Source organism: Typopeltis vanoorti, chromosome 26 (genome assembly GCF_054136105.1).
Source record: "Typopeltis vanoorti isolate ZY-2024b chromosome 26, IOZ_Tvanoo_1.0, whole genome shotgun sequence".
NCBI lineage: Eukaryota > Metazoa > Arthropoda > Arachnida > Uropygi > Thelyphonidae > Typopeltis > Typopeltis vanoorti.
The window spans coordinates 10,771,906-10,798,236 of NC_143574.1; the positions used below are offsets into that span (position 1 = coordinate 10,771,906).

General features: G+C 33.8%; 1 protein-coding gene across 2 annotated transcripts in view; it reads left to right on the forward strand.

The window, feature by feature from the left end:
* The window catches only part of LOC150092319 (oxysterol-binding protein-related protein 11-like), a 375,890-nt gene that overhangs the window by 303,132 nt on the left and 46,427 nt on the right, over window positions 1-26,331 (forward strand). For both annotated transcript variants that reach the window (XM_090415181.1, XM_090415180.1), the window contains one exon: window positions 13,721-13,837. In XM_090415181.1, the coding sequence (XP_090271307.1) occupies window positions 13,721-13,837 (117 nt within the window). The remainder of the gene's footprint in view (window positions 1-13,720; window positions 13,838-26,331) is intronic.

Consider the following 26,331-nt stretch of genomic DNA (forward strand, 5'->3'; position numbering starts at 1 on the left):
AGAAAAATTTGAAAACAAGAACCAAATTTTGATGAAATTTGGAGATTCAAATTTTGACAAAATCTGAAGAATTTGACTCCAGAGTGATTGATTCACATAGAAAACACTAGTGAAGTTGCATAAAAAGATTAACAAAAAAGCAGAACATTATGGTATATGCATACTCAAGAAGCTAAAGAAGCTTTCTTGAAAAGAAGAAATCTTATTGAAAGTTTCTGGAAGTAAGTTAGCATGTGTCCTTAGAGATTAGAGAGAAAAAAATAAGGCATAGCTAAGGAGAAGTTTTGAAAATAATATAGAAGACAAGCTGACTTGGTTGACTGAGTAGTTAACATATCAGCTCTCCAGCCAAAAGTCGTGGGTTCAAATCTTGCCCTGGATATGAATGAATGTTTGTGATTTTTCTTCATTCACTTGCTTATATATACAAATATGCATTCTCTCAAGATGGACTGGGTCACCGTGGGAGAAGAAGACCCAGTCTCTACAATGAGAGGCCTTCACCCTGCAGTGAGGATTATACATTCTGATCGTCATCATAGAATACAAATACTATGAAGAAAGCAAAATGTTATGTAGGCTATTTGAACAGCTTAGAAATGGAGGAAACATCATAACAAAAGATATCAGGTGATAACAATGTCATAAAAACTGAAAATAAGTATGTTCTAGAAGGGTTTTTCAATTATTATTTTTTGTTATTATATGGACTTCTCAGGGAGCACAAGAACTCATTGAGAGAAGTCCTTTTCTGGGTCACATGATACCTAAATACCTATCATACCTTTCTTTGAATATAATCACTGAAGACACAATCCCACTCACAGTTTATTCCATTCACTCCATCACAAACTATTTGAAAAGAACTTGGACCCGATTTATGTTTATTCAGCTTCCAGACATAATTCTCCTCCCCAAGGTCTCTCCACTTACCATAAGCTGCACAAATATCCCTTTCATATAGATCACAAAATCTTGTTACTAACTTGTGCCTTGTGCCTATTATATCTGTTTTTATAAAAGTCTCTCATGTAAAATCCTGTCAGATGTCTTGTGCAAGTCCAGTAGTATTGTGGTATAATGGATGTATCACACATAAGTATATGGTTTAGCAACAACGGATTTAACGTTAATACTGACAAAACGAGATATATGTACTTTACATTAACAAACAAATTAGATCACAGTATAACTATAAAATGGCATGAAAGGAAATATAGTGATACTCTAAATTGTAAATGTAGCTTAATCAAAAAAACAAAACTGTCAAGTATTTGGGCCTCCATATTGATAGCAATTTGAAGTGGAACTCCCACACCACTTTCTTAACAAATAAGTTTAGGTTCATAATTAACAGAATATATTATGTTAAAAAAATTTGTAAATGCAGCATTCTTAAGATGTTTATACTATTCCTGGGTAAATTCTTCACTGCAATATAGCATTACCTGTTGGGGAGGAGACTATTATAACAATCTGCTTCCATTAATAAGAATACAAAACAAAATAATTAGAGCCATAACTACTACCGACTTTGCACATTCAACCAATGATCTGTATATCGTTCATAATATTCTACCATTTCAGAAACTATATCTCTATGGTTGTCTGTTATATGTAAAAAGAAACACTGAAAGTTTCTTGGTATATAATGTAGACTATGGATTGCGCTGTGGTCGAAGCACGCTGGAAGTACCTAAGACTAACAAAGAAATTTTTCATAAATCTTTCGAGTACGTTGCAACGAGCAGCTATAATAAACTTCCGAATGAAATTAAATCTATAACCTCAGAATATATATTCAGAAAAAGATTGAGAAATTACCTTATGGGATTAAAGAATGTTGACAATTATTTTAAACGTATAGTATAAGAGATCATTACAACTCATATATCATAACCAATTAAGGGTATTGATTTACAAATTGGTTCATTCAATTAGGAATTAAAATATCAACATGTACATTATTATAACTGGTAAGGGAACCCTCTTAGATGCAGTTCCCAGACTCTCAGTGTCTGTTTTTTAAGCTAATTACTTTTCTAGTAACCAGTATGGCTACGGCCCTTGGATACACATTTGCATTAACTAACTTGCATTACTCTAAACCAATTACTTATCATAACTTTGAAACCATTCGAAATATATTATATTCTACTTGCATATATGAGAAAACTGTTTATTAACCATAATAAAATAATAGCCATAATAAGTGTTAGTACCAACAGAATATGATAGTAATACTTTAATTTTATTTTGTAACATTGTACTGTGCATTGAATTGTATTGTGAAATATTGTCATAATTATACAAGTTGAATAGTATAATTTGTACACGTGATGTGAATAATAAACAATAATAATAATAATAATATCCTTTTATTTAGCTCTCAGTTCATTTGCTATGCAAGTAGATTGCTAAAGCAAGACAAAGTGTAAACAATGACATGCTGTCCTCACTCAATAAAGGATCAACACCTCTGGAAGCTGGTCCTGATCAGATCGTTACAGTACCTGATCAATCTCATGATACTGATTGATCTTTTATCAGCTGCATCAATCCTACCTTTGCCATTATATATGGAATTATTTCCTTGCCTTAGGAAATCATGCTTGTGTTGTGACTCAAGTCAAATAACTAAGCTATGGGCATTGAACTAATTCTCACTCACCTTCCTGTGGCACTTGTGCTGATATCTTATCCAATCCTGTCCTATCTTTTTACAGTCTAATTACCTTACCAGTGAGATAATCTTCTTTAGTGATTTCAGGTCCACAATTCAGAGTGGCTTCTCTTCTTCAACTTTACAGACCAAACTGAAAAAGAAGTCAAACCGTTTGTTATTAGTAATGAGTACCACAAATAATTCACCAATCCACTCACCAAAATTCCTGATAATCATCATTCTCCCAACATCTTGGATCTTTTCTTAACCAGCTCGCCCTCCAAATATACTTCATGTTAGCCCTCCTCTTGACAAGTTTGATCATAACCTTGTCCATGTCTCTTTTTCTACAGATCATTCGTCTCCCAGTCATTCTCAGCCTTATATCTTGTACTACTGCAACAGTGCCAACTGGGATGACCTTCAAGACTTCTGTGCCTCATTTCCATGGTCTGATTATGTTTCCACTCTTCTGATCTAATAACAGAAATTATTCTCGCTAGGATTAGTGCTTTTATGTCCCATTCCACTCAAAATCCTCAACCCTTATCCCTGGTTTTCTGACGATAATCGCACTATTCCAAACCAAAAATTCAGCATATGCACAGTGAATCTAGTTAAAACTCCAGCCTCTCACTCAGCTTATGTACAGATCATAACAACTGAAAAAAATAAAATAAAATAAAATAAAAAATCAATAAATCCAAGCCAGACTTGGCAAGGGCTTGGATTTATTGGATTCTTGTCTTCTGTCTTCTGTCTAAATGGCAGTCAAGTCTTCTGGTCACTTGCCAAGGCTGTAGGAAAAGGTGAAAACATAGGACAGAATCCTATGCATCTTCTGTCCTATGTTTTCACCTTTCTCACATCCTGATGGTACACTATAATCCTGTTCCCTCTGATGCTATAATTAAGTCTTATAATCTTTGATCTCGAGTTCCTTCAGTCATACGCTGCTCTAAGGAAGTTGTCATTTTCAAATTCATTCTTTCATGAGATTTCACTGCTTCTAAATCATTGTTTGGATAATTAAAATTAACCATAATGATTAATCATTTAGTATCAATGAGGTTTATTTTGTGATTCATTTCATCATCATCATCACTTGCAGGTTATCCATGGGTCTGTAGGAACATCCCTGCCATATATTTGATTTTATCAAACTTCACCCCACCAAAATAGCCTCAGACTTATTGCTACATGAAAAACTGTTACTAATATTGCAATCATAGCTATCCATCCTAAGATTCAACTCTTTCATCATTAGCATTGCACCCTTCCTCTCTTATGAGAGGAGGCTGGAAATTTCTGATAAACACCTAGAACAAAAATATTAAAGCAATTGATATAACCACAAGAAATAACATACAAGAATATAAGAACATAAGTTACCTTCATAACTCTGCTATTAGTATGTTCTTTCTTGTGGTTATATCAGTTGCTTTAATATCATTTTTTGTCCTAGGTGTTTATCATAACTATCCAGTTCCACCTCTTTTTTCCTTATCCTTCCTAAAGATACTGTATCCTTTATACTCAGTCCCAGTTAGTATATCTGCCTCTGAGAGCAGGTCTCACTAATGTTAATAAGTTTAGGCTACAATGTATTCAATAAAGCAACAAACTCAACCCCTTTGTTCTTTATACTCCTGACATTTTTGTACAGACAGTAAGTTACCTCTCGAATGTAGTCTGCATGACCCAGTTGGGCAACTTTCAGATTCCTATTCATCTCTAATGCTTCACTTATACAGATATCCTTACACTTAATAAGTCTGAACCAGACAAACACAGAGTCATATTTTCATCCTAACCATCTCTATTATTAATCATATTTGTATCATTTTATAGTTGCCTGACTAGTCACTCTTACACATATCCCTTATCATAAAGTAGTTTCCCTGACTCTCTGTATTAAGTCTCATACTAATGAATAATTTCTTAAGACTCCTAATACCAATTGCATTCAAGTGCAGGCCATCCCTTGCCAGCCTGTTTGGCAGAGTGGTTAGCGTATCCGCTCTCCAGCCAAAAGGTTGCAGGTTCGAATCCCGCTGTGGGCATGGATGTTTGTTATTGTCTGTGAAGATAGTGGTGGTCGGCGGTAGATGGCGCTGGTGTAGATGATGAAGGTAGTTGTGGTTAGTGGAGTGGTGGAGACAGAGAGCTGTAGAGCAGGTGCCCTCCCTCGACGAGTCTTTGGACTCCCTGGAGGTGTTATATAACAGTGGTGTTCAATCTTTTTTACTACGAGAGCTACTTTTCTATAAAAAGTTATTCGGCAATCTACTCTCTTATATAGATCACGATCCCCCAACCTGATATCTGATTATGTGCAAATAAACGACTAAAAAAAAATACACAACTAAAAAATTTATTTGTGTATTTAAAAATTTATTTATCACCTTTAATTATTTTAATACAGCAAAAAAAAATATATATATATATATTGGAATAAAATATTTATTTCTCTATTTTTGAAAACCAAATTTAGAAAAAACATCAGATTGATTACAAACTCACAAGTTACAGGAAATGCTGGGTGATTTAAAAAAAAAAAAAAAAAAGTTAATGTGAAATTTGTATTGTTTAGACCTTGCAATATTTTCATAGTCAAGTTGATATGAAGAAGTAGCCAATCGCAGACAATATCATCCAAATGATCATTTGTAATTTGGTTTCTTAATTGATTTTTTATGACAGTCATATTTGAAAAAGCGGATTCTGACGAGTATGTCGATCGGAAACATGGCAGAATTTTTCGCGCAATATCAGTTAATATTGGGAAATTTTCATGTTATGTGCATACTTCCAAATGACTTCATTGTTTATTGATTTTAAATGTAAACTATTCTAAATGTTTATTATCTCAAGTTCTACTTCAGCTTGGTTTATATCAAACAGCCCACTAATTTTATTTGAAATTTCTGTGATGTTCAAGTTTTCTTGAAATGAATTATTGATAAAAGATACAATCATTTCAGTTTTATTAAAATCTTTAAATCTTGAATTTATTTCTTCAACTAATTCTATTTCACGAACAAATTCTTTTAATTCATATTGAAGCATTTCTTGATTTTGTTAAAAAAATTTTAGTAATTACACAGTCCAACACAATTTTTGCTGACTTTTATATGAGACTTGTTTTTACTAATTTGGGTGTGCTTATTTCAAATATCAAACCCATTTTTCTCTATCACGTCAGGTTTTTCCTCTATGGCATTTTCTTTTTGCTAATTTGTAAGTTTTTGATATTAAGGAGGCAGTACTATTTAGAGGATCAAAAAAATCGATTTTTTAATATTATTTTCTGAAAGTATGTACTTTGAAAAATCTGTTCCTAACTTTTTATCAAGAAATTCGAAAAATTCCCGAAGATATAGCCTATTATTCAAAGCGGTGCGCAGATCAGAATCGAAGCACTCACTGCTCTCACTTGTTAGTAAACGAATAAATGCGTAAGAACCTGCAATGGCACATACTGGCACTTTGAATGCGAGAGAGGCCGATAATTAGATACATAACTGCTTAACAATATTCATTAAAAATTACAAGAATATTTATAAAAAAATAACAATTTTACTTACACATGAGTTTCAGGGAATAAATTTTTGTTTGTAGCAATTTCTGCTGTGTGTTCTGTTTTGGCAATCCCTTTGAATACTCCAACAGTAGTCGGCCATCATGTGAGAATCCCATCTTCCTTGGTACCAATCTTCCATAGTTTTTAAGTCTTGATGAAATCTATCAAGATGACTGTATAGGAAATGAAGCTTTATGCTCATGTTGCAACCTAGGCACTGGAAATTTTCAAGCATTGTTTCCAGTAGATCTTTGTAATTGCACGTTTTTTTGTTTCCAAGAAAATTATTCGCAACCATTGTAAATGAAGTCCAGGCCTCTTTCTCAATTTCGTTCATAGAGTTGATGAAATTTAAGTCTCTCATTAAAGTTCTAATTTGCAGTCCATCAAATACACCGGCTTTAATTTTTTCATAACTAAGTTGTGGAAATTTTTCACATATGTATTGGAAACAGTCACCTTGTAAATCTAAAGCTTTAACATACTGCTTCATAAGACCTAGTTTGATGTGTAGAGGTGGAAAAATGATTTTTTCTCTGTCGATTAAAGGTTGATTTATAACATTCTGTTCTCCAACATTTAAGGATATTCTGACACACGGAAACTTTGTATATCCTCTTTGAAAGCCAAGTGAAAAGTTCACCATTTTAAGATCCACACAGATGATCCAGTTATGGTCTGTATATTTTAATAACTTCAGAACCTTTTTAATGTCCTCATATGTTTCCTTTAAGTGGACTGAATAGCCAATAGGAATTGAGCCATATACATTCCCATTGTGTAGTAAGACACACTTGAGACTTCTGCTTGAACTGTCAATAAATAAACGCCACTCATTTGGATGATATTGTACAACACTCATTTCAGTTAGTAAACCTGACACATTGTTACAGTAAACAAACCCACACTCATGTTTAAAATATTGTACAAGATTACTTTCCCTGCTACAATAAAAAGTTATCTTCGTATCTTGCTCCAGTAAGTTTTTTTCATTTAATCTTGAAGCTAACAATTCTGATGATTCCTTTGATAGGCCCAAATCTCTTACTAAGTCATTCAATTCCGCTTGAGTAAAATGTTGCAGTCCAGAACTAGAAATTAAATTTTCATTGTCTAAATCACCATCCGGGTCTTGCTCCTCAAGAACATCTGGCATATCCCGATCATGCTCATTCTCAAGTAAAGGAAGTCCTTTATAAATTGGCATGGCTATTTCATTGGAATGAGCAACTGGCCGAATTGCTGAGTCGAGATTTGGATACACAATTTTTTTCTTATTCTTCTTATTATAACCAGAAGTCTGAACTAAACAAAAATAGCAATCATCTACATGATTTTTCGGTTCACGCCAAATCATTGGAATACCAAAAGCTAATTTTTGGCATTTTTCCTTGCTCCACTGTCGTAAATTTTCTACACATGACTTACACACTTTATTTGGAGCCCATGACTTGTCCTGATCCGCAATTTTTATGTCAAAGTATGCAAAGTACACTTTCTTAACGAAATCAGTGATATTTGTCCTTTGACTGGGAACAGTAAAGCTGCCACAAATGTAGCAGAAGGAATCTACACTATTGACACAATTTTGAGTAGTAGACATGATGTGTTTTCTTCACTGCTGACTAACATGCAATTAACAAGACAAAAAAAAACCAGAGACTTTATTGAGACGTTATAAGCGCTCATCATACTTTCACAATCGATTAACGATTGACTGATTTCGATCGTTCTTTGTCCGCTATGATGCATATAGCATTCATTTGTTTTAGGCAGTTGTCATCGCCTACTTTTCATCACCTAAATGTATTAGGTCGGTTATCGGCCTCTCTCGCATTCAAAGTGCCAGTACATGCCATTGCAGGTTCTTATGCATTTATTCATTTACTAACAAGTGAGAGCGGTGAGCGCTCCGATTCTGATCTGCGCACCGCTTTGAATAATAGGCTATATCTACGGGAATTTTTCGAATGTCTTGATAAAAAGTTAGGAACAGATTTTTAAAAGTACATACTTTTAGAAAATAATATTAAAAAATCGAATTTTTTGATCCTCTAAATAGTACTGCCTCCTAAAAACTATCACAAACTTACAAATTAGCAAAAAGAAAATGCCATAGAGGAAAAACCTGACGTGATAGAGAACAATGGGTTTGATATTTGAAATCTGCACACCCAAATTAGTAAAAAACGAGTGTCAGATCATAATCAGCAGAAAAATAAATTTTTTTTTGTTGGCCAGTGTTATTTGAGATGTCTAAATTCGTGGTCATTTATATTTTTCTTTAATAAAAGTAAGTATTGTTGGAAAGTTTTTATTGAACTTAACATGTCAATTAAATTTTTATCTCTACCTTGTAACTCTAAATTTAAATTGCTTAATTTCGTACAGAAATCTACCAAAAATGATAAGTGTAACAACCATCTTTTATCACTCAATTGTAGATAAATATCTCCTTTTTCATCGAGAAAATTTTTTATATCGTTAATTAATACAAGAAATCTTTCTAAAAATTGACTTTTGCTGAGCCAGCAAATATTATTGTACAACAGAAGTTCCCTATCATCATCTGCCTGTAATTTAAATAACCGCAGGGCTTTTCCTCGAACAGAATTTACTATTTTAAATGTAATATCCAAAACATCTTTTGTGTTTAATCTTTTACTACACAGTATTTGTTGGTGAATAATATAGTGGTACGTTAAAAAATCTGGATATTTGTCATCGTTTTTACATAATGAAATGAAGCCTGACTTATTACCTATCATTGCAGGAGCACCATCAGTAGTAGTAATAGACACAAGTTTAAAAAGCAAAAGTTTGTGTTGTTTCACAAATTCATCAAATCCGTAAAAAATGTCTTCTCCCCTAGTCCTTCCCAATAATGGTATAATTTTCAAAAGTTCTTCTTTACTTGAATAATCTTGAAATACCATGCGAATAAATACCATTAACTGAGCAATATCAGTGAAGTCATTTGATTCATCAAATTGTAATGAAAACGCAACACACTGGTGAATGTCTGACATTAACCTGGCCTGGAAACTTTTCTCCGGCAATTGGAACTCTTCCTTGAGGCAATTTGAAACCTTGTCTGCGGCCTAGAAGTAGTTTCTCTCTAGCGACATCTCGAACCGAGAAACTCCTTTCTGGAAGCGGGAAACTCCTCTCTCAAGCAACGTGGATCCGGGCAGTCTCTCTGACTGTGACTCTGGACTGGGCGGCCTCCTCTCTGACAGCAATTCTGCAACCGGGACACCTTATGCTTGCTTCAGTCCCTTTTTATTACGCCTCCTCTGAGACCTCGTATGAAGTTTGGAACCCCTGAAGAATTGGTATGAGTCTTTCATCTTAATTTTCAAGTTTGGCACGCCCTTTGTTCTCATCCGCTTTCTTTTGATTGTAAGTTGCCGGCCATCGGAAAGTTGTTTGAACTCTTTCTGACTGACTTCGGAGATGTTTACACTTAGAGCCTGCAAGCCTTTCTCATACATACAAGTTTCAATAACAATCTTTCTAATGCTGGCATGTACAGCTTCGGTGACAAAAACATTGCCTTTGTTTTTAACACTGTAACATATTCTTATTAAAGCAGTATATACAATTAGCTTCAAAAGAATTATTTACAAAAACATCTAATACAAACTATACCAAGACAAACAAAGTTTATTTTTTTACAATATTCACATGGGACTTAACCTAAGTAAAAAATCGATGTAATGTGCTTTTGAATATTTAATATTTAAGCTACTATCAAGTTTTTACACTTTGCTTATAATCGTATTCACTCGGCTCGCTGTTTGACTTCCACTGATCCAAATTAATTCATTTACACAGACTTATAAGAAAATTACTGATTTGACAATTTTAATGAAAAATAAATAAACAATAGCAATACACTTAAAGCGAATTAAAAATAATACAAAATAATGATAAATAAAATATTATGTTTTCAGTTTTAATTAAATTTGTAAGTAAGGAGGAATACACAAGAATTCGGCCAAAAATTGCTCCGCAATCAATCGCGATCGACGGGTTGAACACCCCTGTTATATAATAATAATAATACCTCTTACATAAATCCCTTTTCCACACATAAAAAAAAAAAAACAGAATCTAACAACCATTCTTTCTACACAGCCTATGTTTTGAATTGTTTATTATCATATCTAGGTATCATATACTATTTTCACTTTCTCAGTGTTTACTCTTGCTTCTTTCATATTCTCTCCCATACTGTATTTATCACTATACAAATTATTTGTTCCAACCTGAACTACTATCATCTGCTTTACTTTTCTTTCTGCTTTTCAATTACATTCACTAAATTTTTGATTTTAGCACCTGGAAAACTCGAAGCAGCGACAAGGTCATCAATCATGTTTAATAATTGAATCTACACACCATATAATGTTCTTCTTTTTATAATCGATTTTACTTATCTGATTATTGCAATGCATGTCTTACTTCAGCTTTTTTTTTTTTTTTTTTTTAGTTGCTTACTGTTCATGTCCTTCTGATGATGCTCTCTGATCACTTGTCGACTTTTTCCAGTTCCCTCATCATCTGTCTAATGATTTGATTTAGTCTAGATATTTCCAAAATTTATTCATCCTGATTAGTTTCTGAAATGGCACTATACATTCTTTAGAACAAGCCACCTTGTTAACAATTCCACTGACATTCTTTTGTTAAATTATAATTTCACAGAGGATTGTTAGTGAAATTTCAGTGCCATTTTCTGGTACTATTTTAATATTACGGTATTCAGTAAAATATCATGAAATATATCAGATACTATAAATACATGAAAATCAGCAGCAATATTATTATAAAACACTAATTATTGTAAGAAAATAATAAATATCACTAATAATCACAGGAGTGTTAAATACACTGCCCATTCACTAAACCTCAAATCAGACTCATATGATGGAAAATGTGATATATGATAAACTGAAGTGAGCAGTTCAGAGTAAATATTGGATGATGCTGTCCCTAGGTATTATATTACTGCATTACACCTTTGCCATCCTATAGACAGCCTTATTCTGTAACACATTTGGGCTATTTCTGAGTGTTTTGAAAGGTGCTTAGTTTGCACGTAGCCACGAGATGAAGAAAATGCATATTTCATTTTCCCCATTGCTGGGCTAAAAGACATTTGTTTGCAAGAATTTAAAAGCTCCTACTTCAGTGGATCAAGTGTATTCCAAACTATATGTGTGGGAAAAGGGTCTAGTTGATAAATGATATATCTTATAAATTCTATATTATCGTTCTGTTAATTTTATTAAATGTATTGAAATACTCTGATTTATCTGATATTTCACTTTTAATCTTTCTGTGTCTTTCAAGAAATTGTCTTCCTGTTCCTACCACTTTTTTCAGAATCGAACCAATCCATTAAGTAGTAAGAAATGCATATATAAACACAGCATCAGTAATCTTGCTGATTTGGCTTTATAACAAGGAATTGAAGTTGGAGATTCAGATATATCTTAGCACAGTTAGTAGTGTTAAACTGTGAATGAAATTTTTTGTATATTTTTGTTTTGTTTTTTTTCATTCACATTTAACATAATATACCATATACCAAGCAAGACTTGTGTAAATATTATTTAATGTAAACAACTTATTTTACAATTTAATTTCACTACCTTTAATTTTGTCTAATATTTAATTATTTAATCAAAGATATATGTATTAATAATGAAAAGACTGTATTAAATATTATTAAGCTATTTTATTTATTACTATGTTAACGTTATAAGAATTTGTGTTTGATATTTTAACTGCGCATTAATTGAAATGTAAATATTCTCTATTTATTCCTATTTGTAGAAATTTAACGTTATGTATTAGCTCAATTTTATTATGTTTTGTTTTGTTGTCATGGAAACGTATGTTAGATAGCTTGCACGTTTTGGAACACCACATGAGGAGAAGGTTTATTGAAAAGAGTTTTAGAAAAAAATCACGAGAATAATTTAGGCGGGAAGAACAGATATATAAGCGATGAATGCTGAAATTATGGGGGAATTGAGGAGATTAGATAGACTGAGAGAGAAAGGAGAGGATTGGCATTAAGTTGGATTCGGGAATCACAGTGCGATAACAGTGAGTCGGCAAGTCACTCTAGCAGCTAATAAAGTCTACTAGTCGAGAGGCAGTTAGCTAATAAATTGTAGGATAACAATTATAGCTACGGAAGACAACTGAGTGACTACTAAATAGACTAGCGATATTTGAGTTGAGATTTAATTTCAGGGCCGACCTGTCAAGGATACACAGAATCTTGAAATTAAGCACGGAGTTACTAGAATAGTAGAGGCTGTAAGATTGAAGTTTACCGTTAGCTGTGCTTAGAAATATATTGCCTAAAGAATTAAATGAATGCAAGAAGAATGAACAGCTGTGCATATAAAACCTCAAGTTAAGGAATTATTGTGTATTGCCTTAATTCATAAGTGATCAGTAGTATTTCATGCAAGAACGTTTGTTTATGTGTATAGTGACCGATGATTAATTCAGTTATTGCTTAGAAGAATTTATTTAATGAGTGCCGTATACTGTTTAAGTGTTTACAGTTATAAAAAGTGTTTGCTTATAAGTTGATGAAGAAAGAAGATTGTCGGTAAGATTATTCCAACCATTAATATTCCTATACAGAGAAGTGTGCGAGTTTCATCCTAGAATTTCCTTATACTAACAGTAACTATTGCAGAGAATTAGCTGAAGTATAAAATTAAAAGTGTTTGTTTGTGAAAAGGTGTTAGTGCAAATTTTATTGTATTTGGATCTTAAGGAACTGTGAGAAGACTGTATTAGAGATAACAGATTTACCATTGTCTGAGTTTGTATGACAGTATTATCACAAAGGCTGAAGTGTTTATAATAACTTGTTTAGTGTTTGATCTTAAGTGTAAAATTTGTGATTTTAAAATTAAATGTTTGTTTTTGTTTATCTAAAGTTGTATTTTGCCTGAATCTCTTTTACTGCACCATTCATAAAATATTCGAACCAAAGCGGGTAAATTAAGTAAGTTAAATATACTCGGCCAGTATATATATTAATAACATATTAAGGAGAAATAGTTGAGGGTTGATTTTTCTTCAATTCTTGAACTAATTCAGATATAAAGTGGTGCAGTCTTTAAATATAAATTTTTTTTATATTTGAATTAGAAATCAACTTACAACTTATCAATTGTGTAAGAACATCATAGTGATTAACATGTCAGATCCAAGGTAAAGATTTAGAAGAAGTAGGATCCAACAGTAGCAAAGTCAGCATGTTGTTGTGTTTAATGCATGATGAGTTATCTTTTCAGTCATATAGTTGAAAGTTATATTCAAGCTGAGTCTGAATAATTTTTTGAATAGTTTTACTTTCTAATGCTAGTTAAATATTATATTGTACCTTACTATAAAGATTAGGGGAATTATCTCTTCTTTTTTTTTTTTTTCAGCCTGCTTATTCAGGGACAATGCATGAAATCTCTGGAGAAGTAAAAAACCCTTTAGGGGTAATAATCTGTAAGGTGTCTGGAACATGGAATGATACCATCCATTTTGCATATAGTGATGTGAGTGAAATTAATCAAAACGTTTAATTAATTTTTATATTTAAGTTAAAATATTTATTTTGTATATAAGTACTGTAAATGCTATAACTAAGAAATTTATTCCTGAAAATGGGGTTGAGTCCTATAGTTGTTGATTATAATCAAGCTGACTGAATAAATTTTAGGATAGGTTCGTTTTGTAATTACACTTAAATATCTTATATTTTCATATTATATTTTTATAATATAAAAATGTGATTTGGCTTTTTAGCAAAGAACTGAAATTGGGGATTCAGAAGTACTTCCTTGGCACATTTAGTAGCAAAACCCTTGGTAGCAAGATTTAGTTTGATTTCATTGTATGAAATTATTATTATTATTATTATGGGCACTCCATGGAGTCCTTAGACTCATTGAGGGAGGCCCTAACCATCATCCCAAGCACTAACCAATGTTTGCACAATATCCATCATACTTTGCTTTGAGCTCATTTACAATCATGACATCCACAAGAGACTCTGGCAATGTATTCCCCCTCATTCACTCACTCTCCAAGCAAAAAAACTAGTTCTAATGTCATTGCTAACTAAACTCTTACTTAGTTTCCAAGAATGGCCCTTATTTCTCCTACCACCAGACCAGTTCTGAAAAATTTCCTCTGAATTAATCTTGTAAAAACCCCTCAATAATTTGTATGTCTCAATCATATCCCCCCCCCCCTTTTCTCCCTGCCAACGAATTTCTGTAATCCACAAATCTTCAACCTGTTCTCGTCAGGTTCATTCCATAGACCTGCTACTATTTTGGCCACTCATCTCTGGATCTGCTCCACCTCTTCCTCATCACCAAGAAGCCCAAGTGACCAGATCTGCATGCAGTAGTCAAGATCAATAAATATAAAGGATTGATAAAGAGGAATAATAACTTGCTTGCCTCTGCTTGTCAAAGTATTCTTCAGTAACCAAGTAATCTGATGAGCTGCATTAACTATTGTTTGCTAGGTGTCCTCTAAACTTTAATTCCCTACCCACTAACACTCCCAAATCTCTGGCTTCGTAAATTTCCTGGCGTTCAGCTGGTAATCTTTTCATCCCAAAATGCATAACCGTACACTTTGGTACATTAAACTAACATCCATTCTTCTTTACCCAGACTGCCAGTATCCAAATCATCCTATAAAAGTTCAACATGATCTTTATTAACTATTGTTCTAACCAGTTTTGTGTAATCAGCAAACAACTGAGTGGTTCCTCTCATATCCTTTCCTATATCGTTAATATACAAACTAAATAGAAGAAGCCCAAGAACAGAGCCCTGTGGCACATTACTAGTCATAGGCCTTCTTCTGGACTCTACTCCTGAATAAACTACTCTCTGATATCTCTCCATCAACCACCCTCTTATCCACTTCACCAACCCTATATCCATCCCCATGTGCTGCAGTTTATTGATTACAATTCCATGTGGTATCCTGTCAAACGCCTTTGCAAAGTTCAGCAATATCACTATAAACCCATTACTTTATCCAACTCATCTGTTACTGTATTATAAATGTGAGCATGTTACTGAGGCATGACCTACCCTTCACAAAACTATTTGCCCTCCTCACATACAGTATCTCATTTCCATCATTCCATTCCTGTTTTGCTCTTGACCAACTTCTTCAGTACCATGCCTGATATGCTGATCGGTCAGTAATTTGCTACATCAGTCTTGGAGCTTCCTTTATGCAGTGGAACTATTTTCTCCTCTTTCCACCACCCCCTCGGGACTAACCCACAGCCAAGACTTAGATTGAACAATATGGTCAAGGGCACTGACAATTCCTTTGCTGCTTCACATAAGACTTGAGCTGGTATACCATCCATTCCCACAGATGTATTCACATTAAGCTTCTGTAATATGCTATGCTCTTCCATTTCATTCGCCTCAGTTCCAGTATAAGCCATTTGTTCTCTCATTCCTGCAATATCACCTGGATGATATGCTCTTGCAAAGTATTCACTTAGTAATCTACTATTTTGACAGATTCAGTTATCTTCATACCATTGGAATTCATTAAAATCATTCTGCAGCATATTGAAAGAACTGTTTGGAATTATCTTTGGCCTTCACTGCTAATTTCCTTTCATACTCTGCTTTTGTCTTTCTTATCACACTGGTTACCCTTCTGGCTTGCGCTTTGTACTGCTCATGTGTCTGCTAGTCACCTTTCTCCTTGAATTCCCTCCACAGTTTTTTCTTTTTTTTTTTTTCAGCTCCAGCTTAATGATGATATTCATCCATTTAACTCCCACTTCATTCACTCTTCTGACTCCTCCTTTACCACTTCCCATGCATTATCAACTATCCGAACCTTGCTGTTTCACATTCTATGACACTGATCCAAGCAGTCTCCTGAGCTTGTCATACTTACCAACCCTGTAATTCCATATATATGTTTACCCTTCTTAACTGAAAATTCACATTTAGCCACCTCTCAGGTCAAGACTATATGATCACTGTTACCAATTGGCAGCAATATGGTCATATTGGTTATAGACAAATTCTTAGATGCAATTAGATCAAGCACTTTCAAATCAAACATTTGAAAAACACTCTGAAATCAAACATTTATAAGGACTGTTTAACTAAAGGTGAGTTGTATGGTCTCAATGGCTGGGTTTTTCCCATGGGAATTCAGATACCTCAAGGTATCTGAATGGGAAACTCAAGGTATCTGAATTCCCATTCAGATACCTTGAGGTATGATTAAATTGTTTTTCGTTGCATTTTTTTATGTTGAAGTTCATTAAACTAAAAACTGTATAGGACATGGGTGGACTAAGGAATTTTTTTATTTATTTTTTGTAGTCTGGAAACCCTGCCCTAGAGATCCAACATGGAACTTTTTCAAGTCCAATTCAGGTATCCAATAAGTGGGGTGGTGGTGGTCTCACACCAGGTGATGAAGTTCATCTCCCACCTAAGAATGACTTCTCTATGTGTAAATATTTAGGTTAGCTTCTGAATTATTTAAATATATATATGTATATAAAGGAAGTTTGTGAGCTAAAAGTGACTCTTTATAATTCTTGTGGGTTCTCCTGTGTAACTTCATGTTTATAAAATTTATTAGTTTGGTAATGATGATGATAAGCATCTTTGCACATACTGATATTCATTTTCTCTGGATTTAAAGGGCAGAATTAGATTTACTACATTGGCTAGACTGAATTAGAATTTTTAACTCTAAAGAATGGTACTATGAAACTCCCATATTATAACCAATCAGGTCCATGCATGTATACATACAATAACAAAACTGGTGTCCTTTAGGAGTGTAGCTTTTTAAAAATAGATTTTTAATAGGTTTATAAAGTAAGCTGACATATAACTTTTTTTAAGATTATTTCATTATAAATGAAAATTTCATATTTAGTTCATTAATAATTTTTAAGATATTGACTGCTTATGACAAAAGCAATTAATAGAACATAACTTTAGTTAATGAGTGGTTGTTTAATTAAATCCACTTATTATAAGCATGTTATTTTCGACCACAAAACTAGTGTAATACAAATAACTAACACTGGTTTATTGGTCATAAAGAATTGATACTACTAGTTTCGCTCCACGTGTTTCTTTCGTACTTGTTTAACAGTTCCTATGCATTCAGTATTTTTTTTTTGTTGTTGTTGTTTATTTATATTTGTATGTTCATCCAAACCCAGATGAAGCCACCAGCTTACGTGGCGAAACTAGTAGTATCAAATATTTATGACCAATAAACCTAGTGTTAGATATTTTTATTAAATCAACTTATGTTTTTAAAAAGAAATAAAACTTCTTATTTTTCATCACTTTTACATGTTTAACTTTTCTATCTAAAGCCAAATTAAGAATTGAGTGGTTTCATCATGATCATGTTTGGAGAGCAGATGACCAATTAATCTAAGGTGCCTACAAATAAAATTGGCAAGAAAAGACCGCAAGCACAATGGATGGATGTGGGAATGAAATACCTAAGACAGCTGGATGAACACTTTATATTGCAGCATATAACAGAGACAGATGGAGAAACCTTGTGATGGCACATTAGGCCTAAATAGTCTATTAGCTTTTGAATTGGAGGCCTGAAGTTAAAATGAATTGCATCCTCTTACATGTAACACTTTAGCAATTCTGAAAGCATCATTGGCATCACATATATGCTTCTCATATAGAGACCTCAGAACAGAATACAGGATTTCATATAAAAAGAATGGATTCTAAATGGAAATTAATTTAAGAATGCTCTGATAAAGAGATTTTTATTTGTTGCAACAATAACAAGGATTTCTATTTTTATTTATTTGCTTTTATGGAAAGTATACTTAAAGTTTAATATATGGTATGTTATGTGTACCATTACTTTGATTAAAAAAAAAAAAAAAAAAAGAGTTTTATTGATTTTTAAACCTGAAATGTAGAAAGGCAGCTGGAGTAGATGATATTAGACTAAAAATAATGCTTCCTGGTTTTCCCTTTCAGTTGTTTCCAACCATAGGTGACTGCAGGCATTGCCCACAAAGTATTCCTGGTGAGATTTTTACAGGGTAGTTCACCATTGAGTGAGACATGGTTAGAGACAATAAGTGAGACATGGTTGGAAGAGGACAACATCCTGACAGGAATAGAAATGGAAGGGTATGATGTGTTTTGTGAGGATAGAAGGGGTAAAAAGGGAGGGGGAGTGCTGTTGATGATAGAGAAAGAGTTATGTCCATATAAAGTAGAGATGCAAGAGGGAAATAGTGCCATTATGGTGTGAGATAGAGGTGAATGGAATCAAATACTTGGTTGGACATTGTTATAGACCAGGTAATGTGGATGGTGGTGATAATGAAATGTATAATCAAATTAGTCAAGCAAATAAGAAAAGAGTGATCATTATGGGTGATTTTAATTATGGCAATATAGAATGAGATAGAAACTGGAAGTAAAGAAAATGAATTTCTTGAGTTTTTGAGGGATAACTACCTCAGACAGTATGTAACAAAGGGCACGCAAGGATTGAGGGTCTTGGATTTGGTCATTTCATCAGAGGATGTAATTATAAATGAGGTGTCAAATCATCCACCAATTGGTGAAAGTGACCATGAGGTGATTACCTGGGTGGTTGCCAGCAGTGCAAGGATCCCTGTGAGAAAAGGGTATATGTGGAACTACAAGGGAGGTGATTATGAAGAGCTCAGGAGACAGCTTGCGGGTGTAGCATGGAATGAGGAGTTAGCAGGGATGAAAAAAATCTGAGTTTCCATGTTAAAAAAAACCATACCTCTGTATGAGACTGGCTAACTCACCTTTAATGGAAAGAGACCAGATAAAGGTTCCTCATGTCACTGACAAGAATCAAACCCAAGTCTGTACCTAGAAATGCTCAAAAGTTTGTTTTTTAAGATAGCTGTAATGCACAATTCAGAAGGCACAATCAGAATATTGAATTCCAAATGATTGGTATAATGAGCGCCATACTCCAGTCTATGAAAGTGGAAATAAAACTGAAAGTGAGAATTACAGAAGAATTTTCCTGCTGAATATTTCATTTAAGATTTATGCAAGCATACTTGAGAAGAGGCTAAGAAAAATTGTGGAAGAGAAGCTTGAAGTACAACAAGGATCGAATTTTGCATAGTAATTCATTGATGAGTGCTTGAGGAGAGTGTGATGAAATTGTGTATTCCTGTTTGCCAAGATTAAGGATATTAGTGTTGCTGTAAAGAATGCAGAGAGTAAAAGTATAAAAAAAGGTAAAAGTGATGTTTATTTTAGCTGGTACAAATGATTTAGCATGTGACAAGTGTGGCATGTGAGAAGATATGAAAAAGTTTAGTACATGCATTTGAATGGATGCGAAAGAGTTCTCTTTCGTGAAAGTAAAAATTATATATGCTGCCATGATATGTTAGAGGCAAGCTGAGACAGAGATCTATGATCACAAATGAGTCATAAATTGTGCAGAAAGAATGTTGTGCAGTTTATGAATGCGTGGAGTGAGTTTGATGGAAGGAATTAAGGTTTATATAAGGTGAATAGCTTATATTTGAATGGATTTGGGGGTGTGAGGGTCAGGAGTCTTGAGAACATATTATTGAGTGAAGTTCAAAAGTGCAGAGTCTGGGAAATAAGAATGTTTAGGGTTATTGCAGGTGAGCATGGGTCTAGGAAACCTACAAGTTATCACTGAATGTAGCTCCACTCCCTAGGTTCTTAACTTTAGTGGGCTAAACAGCACAAGGTGTAAAGGAGATTGTGGAATGAAAGGGGCATAATCACCAGCCTTGTATTTCAACATATACCCTTTCCTCACAGAAGTCTTCACATGGTTGGCAACCCCCCCAGGTAATCACAGCATGGTCACTCTCATCGACTGGAGGAAGATTTGACACGTCATTTATAATAACATCTTCTGATGAGGTAATCAAATCCAATAACCTCAATCCTCGTGTACCCTCTGTTACATACTGCCTGAGGTAGTTAACCCTCAAAAACTCCAAGTGAGTTTGAGAAAAATTAATTCAATAAATCCAAGAATCAAATTCCTCCTAGAAGTAGAAGATAACAACTGAGTGAGTTGCACTTCCATTCTCCAACTAATGAGCTATGGGTTCGAATCCTGCTGTAGTCTTTAAGTGATAGATGAATTTTATATATAATATAATCTATTATCAATTATGGAATGAAAATTAACATCAGAAAAACAAAGGTGATAAAAATAGCAAGGAAAAGGGCAAATATGGATATCAGAATAAATGGGGGAAAATTGAATCAAGTAAAGACATTTAAATATCTAGGAAGTGTTATTAGCTGATTGAAGATATAAAAGTGACATAAAAGCAAGAATAGTGATGGGAAGAGATGCCTTTAATAGAAAATGGAATTTATTCAGAAGTAAAATAAAATGTTGTGTGTGGAGTGTTGCCTTCTATGCATCTGAAACTTGGACACTGAAGAAAGAAGAAATTAAGATTTTGGAAAGCTTTGAGATGTGGATTTGGAGAAGGATGGAAAAAAATCAAATGGACAGATAAAATAACTAATGAAGAGGTCTTAAAAAGAGTAGAAGAAGAAGAAAGAAGTCTGTTAAGGAGGATAAAAAGAAGCAAGGGAAACTGGATCGGACATATTCTGAGAGGGAATGGAATCATCAGAGATGATTCCATTCCCTCATTTCCATCTATTTTTCTTTCAATTTCGATTGAAGGAAAAATAGATGGAAAAAGACCCATTGGAAGAGTAAGGAAAACAATGCTAGATGACATGCTCAATGGAGACAGGTACACAACCTTGAAAGAGAAGGCTCAGAAGAGAGTGGAAGGAAGGAAACAACCTTGAAAGAGAAGGCTCAGAAGAGAGTGGAAGGAAATTTTCTGCTACTAAAAGAAGAACCTGCTCAATTGCAAAATACTAAAGAAGAAGATAATCTATTATATATGATATAAGCCCCATCTATTATATAATAGATGGGGCTGTGTATCATCTGGTGTGATGCCACCATTCCTGCTGATTGGAAGCTAAAGAGGCTTGTGGGGGGAAAAGATTTTGTATTTGATTGCTAGAGCAGGATTTCTGGATTGTCTACCCTTAAGCCTCTCAAAGTACTAATGTGGATAAGTTTACAATCTTTTCATGGGTGAAATTTGCATTTTAGAAAAATATGTGCAGTGTTTTGACTTGAAGATTTAGGACTTCAGGTCTGCACCTTAGTTCATAGTTGGCTCACATAGATCATATACAACAAAGTAACATCTTGTAACTGAAAATGTCCAGACCAAAGTATTTGAAAGAAATAATAATTCTAAGAACTTTTATTGTTAAAAGGCCATAAGATTTAATGATTAAAAATACAAAGAGCCAACAAGTTTCACTAGCCACTGTCTAGCATTTTCAAGGCTGTACTGGTGTGAAAACAAATGCATCAAGTTACATGAAAACATACACTTTATAACTGCTAGGCCGTTACATTTGATAATTCGTGTTTGATGGCGTGCATGCATTCAAATGCTTCAGTCAAAATCCGGTACATGACCACGTGTTGTGCAGTTTTTCGCATATTGTAGTTCTGTTAAGCTGAGAGAATTGATGAGATATTTCCATATGTCTTTAAGAATAGCACCTTGATTTCTATTTAAATTATTGTCTGTGCGTAGCACCACTGCTGCTTCTTTGAAAGTTCTGTGTCAATCAAGAGTATCAAAATATCACAAACGGGCATTATGGCTAGTCTAGATGTAGTGTCCTTATTCACTAATGTACAGTCATAGAGGTGCTCAACATTCTAAAAGATCTCTTCCCTCAGGACGTCACCCAGTTGTTTCATCATTGCCTGAAATCAAATTTCTTCAAAGTAAATAACATAGTATAAAAACAATCGGAAGGTCTAGCCATGGGTAGCCCCCTTTCACCACCATGCGCAGACCTATTTATGGAAAAACTTGAAAAGGATATTTTTTCCACCATTTCACCTAAACCGTCGATTTGGTGGAGATATGTCGATGACGTGTTCATCATCTGGAAGGATACCATGGAAAACCTTCTCGTGTTTCTTAATAAAATCAACTCACTACATAATAAGATCAAATTCACTATGGAACTGGAGAAGAACAAAGAACTTTTTTTTCTTGACATACTGGTGAGGAGAGAAGATAACAATGTCCAACTGTCCATTTACAAGAAACCTACATATACAGGTAGATATCTACATTATTTGTCTAACCATCATAGATCATAAAAACACAGCATCATTCATATGCTCCATAATAGAGCCTTAAGGTCTATTTGGAAAGAAGTAGATGTACAGAGAGAACTGTCACAAATAGTTAACACTCTATCTCTGAATGGATACCCTTCTAACATTTTAAACAAATCGCTTTTTAAAGACAACCTCCAACAACATGGAACGGAGTCCCAATATGTGTCCACAGCTGACATTCCATATATTAATTCAGTAGCCACAAAATTGGCGAGAATGTTAAAAGCTCATAGCATCAGAGTGGTTTTTAAATCACCTACCACGATCAGACAAGTCTTAAGATCACCCAAAGATGAGGTATCTTTCTTCAAATTTCCTGGAGTATATGAAATTCCATGCACGTGTGGCCTTTCTTACATTTGACAGACCTCTAGAAGTTTTGAAATAAGACAGAAGGAACATGTGAGGGATGTCAATCACAATAGAATCATCACATCTGGTTTAGCTCATCATTTCTCAACATCAAATCACGTTATAGATTGGGAAAACAGCTCTATGCCTTACATCGAGAATGACTACAGACACAGAACTTGCAAAGAAGCAGCAGTGGTGCTATGCACAGGCAATAATTTAAATAGAAATGAAGGTGCTATTCTTAAAGATATATGAAAATATCTCATCAATTCTCTCAGCTTAACAGAACTACAGTATGCGAAAAACTACACAACACGTGGTCATGTACTGGGTTCTGACTGAAGCATTCGAATGCATGCACGCCATCAAACACGAATTATCAAATGTAATGGCCTAGCAGTTATAAAATGTATGTTTTCATGTAACTTGTTGCATTTGTTTTCACACCAGTACAGCCTTGAAAATGCTAGACAGTGTCTAGTGAAACTTGTTGGCTCTTTGTATTTTTAATCATTAAATGTTATGGTCTTTTAACAACAAAAGTTCTTAGTTTTAATACATTAGACCAAATATGAACAATTTAAATAATAATTCTGTATAATAGAAATAACTTTCAGGATGTTGCATAATATAAAATCATATTTCCTAGCATGTACTCTTTATCGAGAGGTATACAGAATACTGTAAAAATTCATGCTATATAAAAATGTGATTATGGGAACAATTTTTACAATATACTTAATTATCCTCATAATTATTATTTTTCAGGAAATTACAACGTATACTAAAAATGAATTATAATAACTTTAATTAATACTTAATTAATACTAAAGAGTCCTAAATGGACATCATTTAGGAATCTAGGCCTACCTTTGGTTGCCTTTCTTCAGCCTCATTTAATCAGTGTTAGTGCCTGTGTGTGCATATCATTGTTTTGTGATCCCTAATGATGGCAATGTAACATTGCCAAAATATAGGAAATATTAATTAAAGTTATTATAATTAATATTTAGTATACATTTAATTTCCTGAAAAATAATAGTTATGAATAGCTGGTGTATAAGCCTTTCAACCAGAACTTCCTCAGTAAAAAAATTAATTAATTAATAATAATAATAATCCTGACATATTAGTAATAGTAACAAACAAAATTTGCAAACAATTGTAGCAAAGAAAGTTTAGCAGTTAATAGCAAAACATAATTGAGTTTTTCATATACATGTATTAATTTTTGCTATAATCCATCTAGAAATATTTTATTTTTGTATCGTATCACAGAACTTAGTAAGTGAGAGAATATAGGTGGTAATGACATATCTGCATGCATTCGGTAAGTTGTGGGTTATAACTTATTAAATCTTCCTTTTTAAAATGTGTGTTAAGTTTTGAAAAGTCCAGTGAAATGTTAATCCCGGTTTGCAGGATTTTGTTTTGCTGGCATCCACATACGAATTTAAACTTTGCAGTCAGCCTGGCAGACATAATTGCGATTTAGTGTCTGTATTATAGGTCTTCCATGGAGTTAAGTGACTTATTGTGGTCTCTTCAGGTGTCATGGAGTTTGTCATATTGTACCTTAAAATCATTCTGTTTATTTTTTCTTTTGTCTCTGTCACTTGCTTATGAACATAAAAAAAATTAATTCAAACTTCCGTTTATCATGTAAGTAAATTATCCCAGGCTTATGTAACTAGAGTTTCAATCATGTACATGATTAATTATTATTGTTAAGAGAGACTGTTATGGACTCATCCAGGGAAGTCATATTATCTGCACTGTCATACCTGTTCTTGAATTCATTCACACTATTTGCACATACAACATCTAATTGCAATTCATTCCAAAGAGAAAAATCTAGCTCTCTCACCCCCTTCTTGATAGCATTCATTCTCAACTTCAAAGGATGTCCTGTCTTCGTTTTCTCGCCCTCCATAAAAAGAAAAATTCCATCTATGATATCCTATATAATCCTTTCAAAAGTTTTTACATCTAAATCATATTACCCCCTCTTTCTCCTGTGTACTAGTGACTGCAGTCCACAAATTCTCAGTCTGTCTTCAAAATATGTATTCCATAATCATTTTTAACACACTCTTCACTGTATCAGAATCATCACAGAAACAGGGAAGAGATCAGACCTGCACACAATAATCCAAGTGAAGTCTTATCAAGGCCTTGTAAAGAAGCAAAATAACTTCCTTATCCTTATATGTCAAGATTCATTTCAGCATTATAGTTATCTTCTGAGTTGCATTTGCAATCTTTGTTATGTTATATGGCTCTTGAACTTCAAATTCCTCTCTATTAAACTGCCAAGATTGCTAGCCTGATCGGTTTCTTCTAGCATGACCTCTCCAATATAATATGACATTGGATATCATAATCACACCAAAGTGCATGGCATGACTAACATTGAACTGACTGCCATTTTCACATGCTCATAATTCCAGCCTATTCAAATTATTCTGCAAGTACTGCATATGAGCTGCATTCCTGATTACCTTACCTATCTTTATTTTTGCATCATCGGTGAATAGCTGTGTTTCCTGTCAAATCCTGCCGATCACTGGTTACCTTAAACCTTGCAGACTCACATCCCCTATATACCAAATTTTGATATCTGTAGTTAGCCATCCGCTTATGCATGCCAATATTTTATAAGTACTGCAATTTCATATTCTCTAATTTATGAAATGATTTTCCATGCTGTATTCTGTTAAAAGCCTTAGCAAAGTTCAAAAGTATCATGGTGTATCCATTCCCCTTATCTAACTCAACAGCAACTTTATTATAGAATGGGAGCAAGTTCTCAAACATGACCTTCCCTTAGTAAACCTATGCTGTTCATTGCAAAGCATGGATTCTCTGTCAACCCATTTCTATGTGCAAGCCCTAACCAACTTTTACAAACTCTTCACCACCACTCCAGAAATACTGATAGGTCAATAGTTGGATATATCAGTGCTTGCACAACCTTTGTTTAGTAGGATTACCACACATTCTTTCCACTGCTGTGTGAAATCTTCCCTCTTTGAAGACTCAAATTATATAACCTGGTCAAAGGAATAGCCAGTTCAGCTAAACACTCTTTTTTGCATCCGTGCTGATATCCCATCAGTTTCTATTGCCAAATCCTTATTCAGTTTGTGCAGCAACTCTAGTACCTCCTTTTCATACACCTGAGTTTCTTCATGCAGTGAGGAGGTAGTAATGAGTTCAATGTTGCATACATCAGGTTGATAGCTTTTAGCAAAATGGTACTCATTAATTGAATAATCTCTTCTGCATCTGTCACCACACACATACACCATCTGCTTTCAGTAGTTATTCTTTCATATTCATTCTTTCTTTTACTTGCAGTGTAACAATATGAAAGAATAACTACTGA